This window comes from Pimephales promelas, chromosome 5 (genome assembly GCF_988280905.1).
Source record: "Pimephales promelas chromosome 5, fPimPro1.hap1.1, whole genome shotgun sequence".
NCBI lineage: Eukaryota > Metazoa > Chordata > Actinopteri > Cypriniformes > Leuciscidae > Pimephales > Pimephales promelas.
In genome coordinates this window covers 39785238-39798134 of record NC_142773.1, presented here as the reverse complement: position 1 = coordinate 39798134, position 12897 = coordinate 39785238, and the positions used below count along the sequence as shown (strand labels likewise).

Genomic DNA, 12897 nt, shown 5'->3' with positions numbered 1-12897 from the left:
ATGTATATATATATATATGACTAAATAATCACCAACACAAATGATGGGGTGAAATGGGCTGTAATGCAAGGGGCGCCAGGTAAAATCCTGCCTAGGGCAGCAAATTAGTCAGGGCCGGCCCTGCTATTGTTTTGGTAATATATTATAAAGGTTAAAAAGTTAGGGTTAGATGACGGATGAACTGATGACATTCATTCTGTGATCTTTATCAGCGAACGTACAAATAGGTAAGTAGACAGGTAGACTTCAGGAGCAATTTCAGATCTGCAGGAACATGTCATTGAGCAAATCGTAGAATTTTCCCACGGATGAAGACATTTCAATTTAGCATGAAGTGCCTTCATAGGACTTTTGAAATAATTTTGCATGTTGAATATGAGAGTCTGAATGTCCTTTTTTTTAGAAGCAACAAACCCTGACTAACATCACTAGTCTCTTCTGCTCACCAATGCTGCATATATTAATAAAAAACAAACACTAGAAATAAAAATATTGAGAAATATTATAAAACAGTTAAAATTGTAATCATAGCCATGAAAAAATGATCTGACGGCACGGGCGCTTCGGTCTGGAAGTGATCGCTTGCGCGCCGACGTCACTCTTTGTTTATACAGAGATTTCGGAAGTTTTACCTTTCACTAAACATATTTAGATATACGGGAAACCGGAATGGAAGACGATTTCGGTATATCTAAATATGTTTAGTAAAAGGTAAAACTTCCGAAATCTCCATGTAAATATTGAGTGACGACACGCAAGCGATCACTTCCGGCGTAACATTGAACTGATTCAGTTCGGTTCAGTTGGACATTGAACAACTGATTCAGATCACTTGGATTACACGAGGTAAAAACGATATAAATACTGTTCGTTTTGTCACACAAACCGCTCGTTTCGTGTCTTAGGCCATCAGTGTGTACTTACATGTACGAGTCATTAAAAGGTTAGTTCACCCAAAAATGAAAATTAAGTCATTAATTACTCACCCCCATGCTGTACCAACCCCGTAAGACCTTCGTTCGTCTTCGGAACACAAATGAAGATATTTTTGATTAAATTTGAGAGCTGTATAACTACCACATTGGCTCCTAGAGGACTGCCTCTTGACGGCCCAGAAAGTCAATGAAGAAAATGTTTAAATATCCCATGTGACTACCGTGGCTCAACTATATGTTTATCAAGCGACGCGAATACTTTTTGTGCGAAAAAACAAACAAAAATAACAAGTTTATTCGACTATTTCTTTTCTTCCTTGTAGGCCAGAACGAGACTTCCTTAGATTTCCACGACGCATGCGCGAGATTTGCGATCTGAATACACCAGCTTACACTACTTCAGATCGCAATTCTCGCGCATGCGTCGTGGAAATCTAAGGAAGTCTCGTTCTGGCCTACAAGGAAGAAAAGAAATAGTCGAATAAACTTGTTATTTTTGTTTGTTTTTTCGCACAAAAAGTATTCGCGTCGCTTGATAAACATATAGTTGAGCCACGGTAGTCACATGGGATATTTAAACATTTTCTTCATTGACTTTCTGGGCCGTCAAGAGGCAGTCCTTTTGGAGCCAATGTGGTAGTTATACAGCTCTCAAATTTAATCAAAAATATCTTCATTTGTGTTCCGAAGACGAACGAAGGTCTTACGGGGTTGGAACAGCATGGGGGTGAGTAATTAATGACTTAATTTTCATTTTTGGGTGAACTAACCCTTTAAATCATGTTTAATTTGGACTTCGCTGTGCATGCTCTTTGAGGTGGTGACCATAGACCTCCATTATATGACTGACAGACAAGAACGGTTTGACCTAAAAATATCAAAATTGAAAATACTGTGGAAAAAAGACACTTACATCTTGGATGCCCTTGAGGTAAGCTAAAACATATCAAAAATTAATTTCAAAGTGAACTATCGCTTTAACTGAACCTCAAGCACGATTTTAACATCCACTGGCCCCAGCAGGAGATGACCATTTTCACTTTATAGCACAAAACTCATTTCACTTCGTTTAACTCGTATTGCTTCTTCTAATGTCGGGTCGGCAAATGCCCGTATGTTGTGACGTCATGTGGGAACTATGCATAGATAGCGTAGATTAAATGATAACGAACAAACCAGCCTCACTAAAGATGGAGGGATGATGGTTTATTGGCTTTTACACTTGCGTGGTAAGGGTAAAGACAGCTCCATCAGTCTGGGGGAGGCGGTGGCGGCCCGGGCGGCGGGACTGACCCGGTAGGGGTCGTACCCCTCAAACAGGGCCTGGCGTGTCTTGGGTCGAGCCAGAGTCTGCAGACTCTCGCTGGCTACAGCCTTCAGGACACAATCCGGGACCGGCCCAGACACTGGCCTGGCGAAAGCGTGCTCTGCGTGAACCTGTTTAGGAGCTGAGAGTTGAAAACATAAGAGAGAGGAGCGGAAAATCCCTATTGAAAGCTCTCCAAACGTGCCGATATGGACTCACAGGCCAGCTGCAGTATTCGTGAGGAGGGCGGAGTGGGAACGCCAGGGGTGTGGGTGCTTGAATCCACGCTGGGGGCTTCAAATAACACCATCCTAGCTCTCTTGGGTTGAGCTAAATGACATATCCTAGGACTCGGCTTGACAGTTTTAACCGCATAGCGTAACTGTAAAGGCACAAGAATCCAGATCTGCCATGTGTCATGCAATAAACAGTGAACACATACTCTGCAGAATGTGCTGGAGGGCTTGTGATGCAACATTTACAAGTGTAAGCAACTGTAACACAGAAAAACACACCTACAAAAAGAAACAAGCAGAGCATTGACCAGTCCCTCCAGAAAAACGCGATTATGCGATCGCTGAATTCAATGCAAAATCAGCCAAAGTCCGCATATTTATACGGGGGCCGCATTTTTTCAAATACACTTTCACTTTCGCCGCATAAATTGCCGATTTCCGTGCAAAATATGCGGGGTTTGCATAATTTCATAATCCTCGCATTTTCGTTGCAAAAAAAAGTCACATGTATCTTAGCAGAAAGTTGAAAAATGTTGCGTTTGCTTCACATAAGAGCAGCCATTTCCCCCTGTTTCCATGGGAACGTTATGAAGTGACGCAATTACGCGACGCCAGACAGACTCACGGAGGCGATTGACATCTCACAAATCGAACTCGTATAACTGTCTGTCGAACGTTCTACTACTGTCACATTGTTACTTAATAAACAACATAAGATAAAAGTAGTAGCCTAGCTTAAAACAGAAATTACCCGCACACATGGGGTGTTCGACAGTTCAACAGGGAGCGCGCAGCTCTTAAAGGGGCCACACCTTATTTACACTCTTACAGTCTGAAATAAAACAAGATGAGAAATTAAATATTCCCAGCACTTTCTATGATGTAGTATGCTTGCTTATCAAAGGAAGTAATAAGAAATGACTCTTACATTAACAGGATGTTGGGGGAATCACTTTTTTTCTCTTTTTCATCAAACCGCAATTTTTGCAAGTTCCCTCAATTTTTGTAAATTCCAGCAATTTCATCGCATAAAATTGCATAAATATACCACATATTCCATCGCATTTTTAAAGAAAACTGGCCGCATAATCAATCAATTTTTGCCCGCAACAATCACAAAAAAAAACTCCGTGTTTTTCTGGAAGGACTGAATACTATTATGGTAAATGTTAAATATAAATCGCAAATTTTTTCACAAATTTTTGGAAATTACCACCACAAAATCAGTCATTTTGATCGCAAAAATCACAAAAAAAAAAATCGTGAAATCCTGGAGGGACTGATTGACGAACATTAGAAGATCTGCCAAATACTGCAATCAGTTTCTGGAGTTGTCCACCCAAGAATGAAAATTAGCATTTACTCACCATTAAGCCATCTTATTTGTATATGACTTTCTTCTTTCAACAATATGGAAAACATATACAGTACCGTGCAGAAGTCTTAGGCACACTTCTATTTTCCCCTCAAAGAAATGGTTTTAAGCCAGTTATTTATATATTTTGTTAGTAGGAAATATCAGTTTGCGTTTCCAGACATTAATTGTGCCATTAAATCCAGTGAAATTTTTGGATTCTGACAACAGCCAACGCTCCACACGGAGGTCGGATCTCACCATCATCGAGTGCATCTGATATTATATGAAGAAACAGAAAAAACAGAAACTAAGACCAGAAGAACTGCGGCAACGTTTCCAAAGATGCTTGAAAAGAGCTGCAAAACTAAAAACTATGTGCAATACCTGGACAAAAGCTGTTTTAAACGTAAAGGGTACTAAACACCTATTCATAAAAACAGTTAATAAAAGTGAATTGATAAATAAAATCTATTTATGATTATGACATTATTTTTGAAAACATTCTCATTTACAGCATTTTTACACAAGTGCCTTAAACTTTTTCACTGCAGCTTTGCAGGCAGGCAGTACCTTCGAGACGTTGCCGCAGTTCTTCTGGTCTTAGTCTCTGTTTTTTCTGTTTCTTCATATAATATCAGATGCACTCGATGATGGTGAGATCCGACCTCTGTGTGGAGCGTTGGCTGTTGTCAGAATCCAAAAATTTCACTGGATTTAATGGCATTAATATTTATGGATTTAATACCTGTACAGAGAACTGATTATAATTTGTTGTATATACAGACCATTCCTTTTATGGGTAAATTTAAATCTATCTTTGTGATAACTGGACATATTCATGACCAGTTATTAAAATTATATTCCATTTATTTGAGCTAAAAATCACTATCTATCTATCTATCTATCTATCTATCTATCTATCTATCTATCTATCTATCTATCTATCTATCTATCTATCTATCTATCTATCTATCTATCTATCTATCTATCTATCTATCTATCTATCTATCTATCTATCTATCTATCTATCTATCTATCTATCTATCTATCTATCTATCTATCTATCTAGTCTACAAGTTTAATAAACTATTTCATCTATAAACTATTTACTCACAGGAGCCAGAAGGGGGCGATCAGGCTGCCATCCATCAACAGGCACACGAGGCGAAGCCAGCGAACACACTCTTTGAGAAGGACATGCTTTTAGAGCCGCTGCACTAACCGTCCACTCCGGTGACCTTCTGAGAGGACAGACATGTGAGCTATGTTAAAGGGATAGTTCACTTTGAAATGAATTTTTGATATGTTTTAGCTTACCTCAAGGGCATCCCAATTAGGTCAAACCGTTCTAGTCTGTCAGTCATATAATGGAAGTTAATGGGATCTACCCTGCGTTCACCTCAAAGAGCATGCACAGAAAAGTCGAAAGTTCGTTTTCTCACACAAACCGCTCGTTTCGTGTCCTAGGCCATCAATGTGTACTTACATTAACGAGTCATTAAATCATGTTTAATTTGGACTTCTCTGTGCATGCTCTTTGAGGTGGTGACCATAGACCTCCATTATATGACTGATAGACGCAAACGGTTTGACCTAAAAATATCAAAATTGAAACTACTGCGGAAACAAAGACACCTACATCTTGGATGCCCTTGAGGTAAGCTAAAACATAATTAAAAATTAATTTCAAAGGAAACTATCCCATATTACCATAATACTATTTCTGCAGTACACGGTGCATATGCAAAAATAAAAAGGTCAACAAGCACTCAACTTGACCTTCCATTTCATGTGAAAATGTATGCATGAATCGTGATCATGTTCTTCTAGCTTCTTTCTTTTCTTCAAATCAGCTAGATGACACCCGAGAGAGCTCAATTCATATTTGCTTATTAGCTCATTTCAGATGCAATCATCTGTTGAGAACGCAGCCAATAAAAGCCCTTTGATGAGCTTTGAGACTGAGTTTAGCGTTTGAATGGAACCTTGAGGACAGCGAGTTATTGCATGAAGATGTCAGTTGTTTTACTGTATGGGTTATTAAACTCTAAACGGAAACTGAAATTATGAGATAAGCATCCTGGGATATTTTGAAAGTGATATGAATATGAGCTTATACACATGAAGATGGGCGTGCAGTGCATGTGAAACAGTCAATTAAATTCAATGGGAAAAAAAAAATTCAAGAATGAATGGAAATTGTATTAATACATGCATACATGATCACTTCCGTGCCCGTGCCTTCAGGTCACTTGGATGTGACTGTAGTAACAAGAGGTAAAAACGATATAAATACTGTTCGTTTTCTCACACAAACCGCTCGTTTCGTGTCTTAGGCCGTCAATGTGTACTTACATTTACGAGTCATTAAATCATGTTTAATTTGGACTTCTCTGTGCATGCTCTTTGAGGTGGTGACCATAGACCTCCATTAGATGACTGATAGATGCAAACGGTTTGACCTAAATTATCAAAATTGAAACTACTGCGGAAACAAAGACACCTACATCTTGGATGCCCTTGAGGTAAGCTAAAACATATCAAAAATTAATTTCAAAGTGAACTATCGCTTTAAGTATTTTTAATGGGAGTAACATTAGTCACCTGCTCTTCTTAAAAAGACGTCTCGATTGTTTGCTCTGGGCGAGCTGCTCCAAGCGAGGAGTCAGTTCTGTGGAGACAATCTCAATTATCTTTCCTGAAAATATTTTCAATAAACACAGTACAGATTGTAAACTTTCACAAAAAGTCAAGTAAAAGAGGTGCCAGATTTGCAACCTCGCGTTCATTAAGATTATGTTTCATAATTTTTCATAATGTTTCAGTATTTTCATAATGCTTCAAGGCGTTCGGTAAATGAAGTGATTCTCATACCGAAGACCGTTGTGGAGACGTTCTTTGACCTGGTTGGTAGTTCATCAAGCCAGTATACTGAACGCCTATTTTGATATTAAAAGAATACAAAAGAAGTAATTATTGCAGAAAAACAGAAATTTAGCTGCTGTATTTCATCACATACTCTTAAAAATCAAGGCATTCACAGTGATGGTTCCATTAACATCCATGAACATCCACAAAAGTTTCTTTATAGTGGAAAAAGGTTCTAAAATGTTCTACACACTAGAGGAAAAGGTAGTTATTTTATGAACTGTTCACTGAAAGGTTCTTCGAGGAACCAAAAATGGTTCTTATGGCATCACTAACCTTTATTTTTAAAGATACTACTGTTGGGGTCAATGTCACTGCAGTGTTATTACAGGAATGCGGCAGAGACGAGTTGATGTGAAAGCATGCATAATTCACAGTGGTGCTGTATGAGTGAATCAAAGAGCCCCCCTGTGGCCAAACACGCCTGTTCTTTTAAAAACTAGGTCAAGCGCAGAGGTTTTGACCATGTGACAGAATGACAGTCTCTATTTTCCTGGGACACAGCAGTGCAGTTGTGTCTCTGTAGAGGATGTTGCCACATTTAAGTCCTGGTACGTCTTGTATATCTATATTTTCAAATGACATTCAAAGCAGAGTAAGACGTTCTTAATTATTACTCATTATTTATCTATATACACTCTTAAAAGAAAAGGTTCTATATAGAACCTTAAAAGGTTCTATCAGCGCTACGTATTTGGAACCACTAAAAGGTTCTATACACTCTTAAAAAAAGGTTCCTCTGGGTTCTATATAGAACCCGTACTTGGCCAATAAAACCTTTTACCAAAAAATAAAATAAATAAATGGTTCTATATAGAACCATTTTGGAGTTCCATATATGAAGCGGGGGATGGAACCATTTCTGGTTCTAAAGAACCATTTCTTCTAAGCAGTGGTGGAATGTAACGAAGTACAAATACTTTGTTACTTTACTTAAGTACATTTTTCACGTATCTTTACTTTACTTAAGTACAATAAATAGTGCATACTTTTTACTTTTACTTCGTTACATTTTGCAGCAATTACTATACTTTCTACTCCACTACATTTCTACAACTTCTGTTACATTTTCTGATCAGTTTTTCCCTGCCAAAACGTAATCTGACCGTCCGTTCGTTGCACGTTTGTCTCACCAGTGACGTTTGGTTGCCATAGATACAGTATATCAACCCGGTCACACTAAATGCGTCTCACACGCAGTGTGTTTATCATGCAACTCATACGCAAAAATTTGTTTTTACGTGCATAGGAAACACACCGTGTGTAATATATGTTTGGTTTGGTTAGGATTATGGCAAGCCAAGAGGTTCAGAATTACACCATAAATGAATCGCGTTTACTGCCAAACATAGTTATTAACATATAGTAAGGATAAGCATGATATTGCCTAATTGCAAGCTTGTTTCAGAAATGGTGACATTTTTTTCCATCATTATTGAACATCATTATAGGAGTAGGCTATTAGGTTGAATGAGTTAGAATTAAATGTTTTATTAATCATTAGAAAATAGACATTAAGATAATAAATTGTTATGCAAGTACTTTTACTTTTAATACTTAAAGTACATTTAAAATAAAGTACTTTTTACTTAAGTATGGTTTTCATTGTGTTACTTCTACTTTTACTAAAGTAAATATTTATCTGGGTATTTGTACTTTTACTTAAGTACTGAGATTCAGTACTTCCTCCACCACTGCTTCTAAGGCCCCGTCCACACTATTGCGTTTTCATTTAAAAACGGAGAATTAAAACGAAAACGATCTCCGTCCACACTAGCGTTTTACCTGCGTATTAGAATTTATCTCCGTCCACACTAAAACGACTGAAAACGTGGATCACGTGACCATTCACCAACACTGGGCATGCGCGCGCCGGTGTAAACAGTGGTTGGCGAATCAGGGAAAGATACGTCATGACTGATGACACCCAATCATAGAGCCGAGCGTGAGCCTCTGCGTCATCGTTTGTAAACTCCTCCGTTTTGTCTCGTCCATACTAAAACGCCCTCCGGAGATTCAAAACGTACGTACGACGTATCTTTCCCTGATTCGCCAACCACTGTTTACACCGGCGCGCGCATGTCCAGTGTTGGTGAATGGTCACGTGATCCACGTTTTCAGTCGTTTTAGTGTGGACGGAGATAAATTCTAATACGCAGGTAAAACAGTAGTGTGGACGGGGATCGTTTTCGTTTTAATTCTCCGTTTTTAAACGAAAACGCAGTAGTGTGGACGGGGCCTAAGAGTGTATAAATATATAGTCACTAATTAACAATGACTTGTTTCAGTAAACTCCTAATTACTGCTTATTAATAGCTAGTAAGGTAGTTTAAGATTAGGTATTGGGTGGATTAAGGGATGTAGAATATGGTCATGCAGAATAAGCCAATCTAATAATAACAAACAGCACATATGCATGCTAATAGCAATTAGTTAGTGAGAATTGGACCTTAAACTAAAGTGTTAGCAATTTTCTTTCACTGGCCGTCTTCTTTGACTAGGTTTTCTTAATTAATCACTCTCCTGTCTCTGAGTTTATCTAGAAATCTAACTCTTCATCTTGTTGACTTGACCCGCATCTACTGGACTCCTGCCCATCTGTCATCTTTGCACCGGTTTCTTTCTTCATTGATACATATATCAATGCTCTCTTTTGTACTTTTTATTTTACAAAAGAGAGCTTTACGTATTATTACAAAATCACAATATAGGGATCATAGCAATGATTTATTTTTAAAATTAAACATTCTAAAATTTTATGATTTAGTGGATTACAAGGTTACATTGATAATGTATAAAGTGTATTATAAAATGCTGCCTGATAAAATTTTGAGTATGTTTGAGAAACGTTATTGTAGGTATGAGTTGAAAGGAATATGTTTGTTTAAAAAACTGAAGGTACGAACAAACACTAGATGTAGAACTATCTCTGTAAGAGGAGTGAATTTATGGAATTGTTTGCATACAGATCTAAAATTGACACAAACAATAAGTGGATTTAAACGGCTCCTAAGAAACAAGATGATATTTACATATAGATAGGTGTGGGTAATTAAAATCTATGACTTTGTTGTTTCAAGTGTTGCAAGAAGAAAACTGAGCACTGTTTGACTGTTGTAAAAATTGTTTGAATATTTGTTGCTGTATATTTGTTAATGATAAACCAAATAAAATGAAATGAATGAATGAATATACCTTTGCTTCATTTCAAGAAACCCAACCTCAACCCTCAGTTCTATCTAATCCTATTTCAACCCTACCGTATCATTAATTGCAAAATTACTAGAAAGAACGGTTGTCTTTTCTAGTTGAAATATACTCTCTTAGATTCCTTTCAGTCTGGCTTTTGCCCATTTCATAGTACTGACACTGCCCTTGTAAAGTTAGTAAATGGTCTACTACTTTCTGCTGACTCTGGCTCTCTTTCTCTCTATACTTCTCAACCTGATTTAATCTAAAATGATTTACTTATTTCTTGCCTCTCAGATGTGGGTGTTGCTCTTTTTTGGTTTTCCTTCTATCTCTCTGATAGACAATTTTACATTTCAATGCAGGATTTTAGATCTCAGACTATCCCTGAAGCAAGGTGCCCCCCAGGGAACCATTACTATTCATTATTTACTGTACATACTACCTCATACACGGTTTTATCATTAGCTGATGACATCCAGATATACTCAATGTGCAAGCCCGCTTTATCAAATTGATAGCATATCCACTTTTAAAACTCTCTGAAACGTAATAAGGACAAACCTGAGATCATTATTAGATGAGATTGAGATAACCTGAGATTATTACCGACCCCAGCACTTAGCATACAAGCAAATTCCTACAGACTTTGCCTGTGAGATTGTTAGTACAAACCAAACCATTCAGTACTGTAAATTTCTCTCTCACATTTGAGGCACATATCAACTATCACTAAATCTGCTTTCTTTCATTTAAATGTCACATTACCCATTGTTAATAATGTATAGGCTACTTTACAAGGTATGTTCTATATAGCCTACATACATAATGTAGGCTATGTACTATATATATATATATATATATATATATATATCACATAAACACTTATTTTGCCTAACTATATTGAGCGATAAGAAAATAGCAAACATTTATTTATTAAATAAATTATGTAATTTGAAACCTTTGCATCGGGATGTTGTATATAAACCATTTTTTACAGTCTATGATATAAACACACGGCCCGCTGTTGACCTATATAAGGATTGTGCTGGTGTACCTGTCTGGGAATCTGAGCAGGTTTGCTTTGGGCAGCGCGAGGCGGTCTGTGCGCGTGGCCATGGTGAAGCGCGCTCCTGCTCACTAAACACAACAGCTTACAGTAGATATAGCTGAACTCTGAAATAGAAACGTGTGCTTTAACATGTATAAACAAACCATTGCAAATATATCTGCATACACATGCAGGCTAACTGAATACAAATAAAGTGAATGTTGGTATGCGCATAAATTCGAAGGAAAAAACAAAGCAAAAAAACAAAGCGAAAGAATAACCTAAAACTTCAGATAATATCGATAAATGCCGTTTAAATGTTGTTTTATTAGATGAACAGAAGCTTCCACAACTCACTCACCGATCCAAGCGTCAGTGCGCGTTACGTGTCACCATAGCGAACGGTGACGTCAGGACGCTCGCTACCCGGATCTTCATTAAATGCGTTGGGGGAAAAAAAAACGTACATTTTGTACAAATACAGAGGTTTAAAATCATTTTCTGTAGGAGTCACATAGGAGTCAGCCGTTATTACAAGGCCATTAGGAAGGACATTCTCAAATCCCGTATCACGTTTTAAAGACACAAAAGAATTCTCTCTCAATACTCACTCGTTGTTTTCATGTTATGGGGACTTCAGACATAACAATTTTATCCGGTAGCCTACAAACTGTTTATTCTACCACCCCACGCTAACCCTTCCCCTAAACCTACCCATCACAGAGAACTTTCAGCATTTTTACATTTTCAAAACACTTCACTTCTATGATTTATAAGCTGTTTTACTCATGGAACCAAAAATGTTTGTCAAAATGTACTGGGAGACAAAAAAAGAGTCCCAATGAGTTAAAAACAACAACAACAACAACAACACACACACACACACACAATTATATTACAGTTTCAATTTGGATAAAGTTGTGAGGTGAAACCAACATAACCACAGCTAGAGAAAAAAAGCAAATCGAATTTATGCACTGGACTCACTTTTGGGTTGCAAAATACAGACCCAAGATAATTAATTAAATGATAATAAAATCAATTCACTTGACTTGCATGAAATAATCAGTTTGAGGTGTAGCTAATTCTGCTCAGATAAATAACAGTGTCAGTGTGAGCTCCAGCACAGCAGCAGATGCGAGTCAGAGCTTAGCTTGCATAATGATCACCAAAGTCAAATACTGGTAACTGAGCCCAGGAGAGAGGGAACCACGATCACAATGACGAAGATTACAAAAACACAAATGCATCTGAAAAGAAGGCCATCAGCAGCTGTTGGCACGGACTCATCAGTGTGTGTCCTCTTTCATTCAGATCTCACTGCAACTCCTGCCAACTCAACTCAACACACCCTTCGTATCATATTCGGATTGGTCAAACACACTATACAATGTTTGTACAGTGACCTCTAAAGTGGTAAAAGATCCCTGTGCTAGTTTCACATCACTTTAGCATACTTTGAAACAGTGTGGAATGTAATGTTTCCGGACTCTTAATTGCATGTTATTTACAATTAAATATAAAATTATTATTAAATGCATACATAATGCATTTAGATGAACATTAGAATGCTTTTTGACCCCACAATTACTTCTATTGTGTTTGATATATGTTTAAAGTGCACTGCCGTATGGACTGACAAGTGTTTATGATAAAGTAAAATATAGGTCAATTCTGGATAAATTAGGACAAAATTTATCTGTATTCACCTGTAATTTGTCCCACTGAGACGCCTGGGGAAAAAAATGTCCCATTTATCCTGAATTTACCTACTTTAATGCAATTTCTACTGAAACTTGTTTTTTTTTAAATATTTGTAATGAAGTTGCAATTTAGTACATTTAAAAAGAAAAAAAAAAAAAACATTAAATAACATGTCAAAATTATAATCATCA

General features: G+C 37.3%; 1 protein-coding gene across 3 annotated transcripts; it reads right to left on the bottom strand.

Moving 5' to 3' along the window:
* Positions 1–1730: 1730 nt before the first annotated feature.
* Positions 1731–12795, bottom strand: spmap2 (sperm microtubule associated protein 2). 3 transcript variants are annotated; one of them, XM_039675568.2, is made up of 7 exons: positions 11364–12795; positions 11009–11127; positions 6709–6773; positions 6439–6505; positions 4949–5075; positions 2461–2623; positions 1731–2383 (listed from the first exon to the last, which is right to left on the bottom strand). In XM_039675568.2, exons 2-7 carry the CDS (start codon positions 11068–11070, stop codon positions 2142–2144), a joined length of 726 nt encoding a protein of 241 aa, XP_039531502.2. In that variant the 5' UTR covers positions 11071–11127; positions 11364–12795; the 3' UTR covers positions 1731–2141. The 3 variants fall into 3 exon arrangements, with proteins under 3 accessions (XP_039531502.2, XP_088987654.1, XP_039531504.2); XM_089131528.1 differs by lacking the exon at positions 11364–12795 and having other exon boundaries at positions 11009–11346; XM_039675570.2 differs by lacking the exons at positions 6439–6505; positions 6709–6773.
* Positions 12796–12897: the final 102 nt, after the last annotated feature.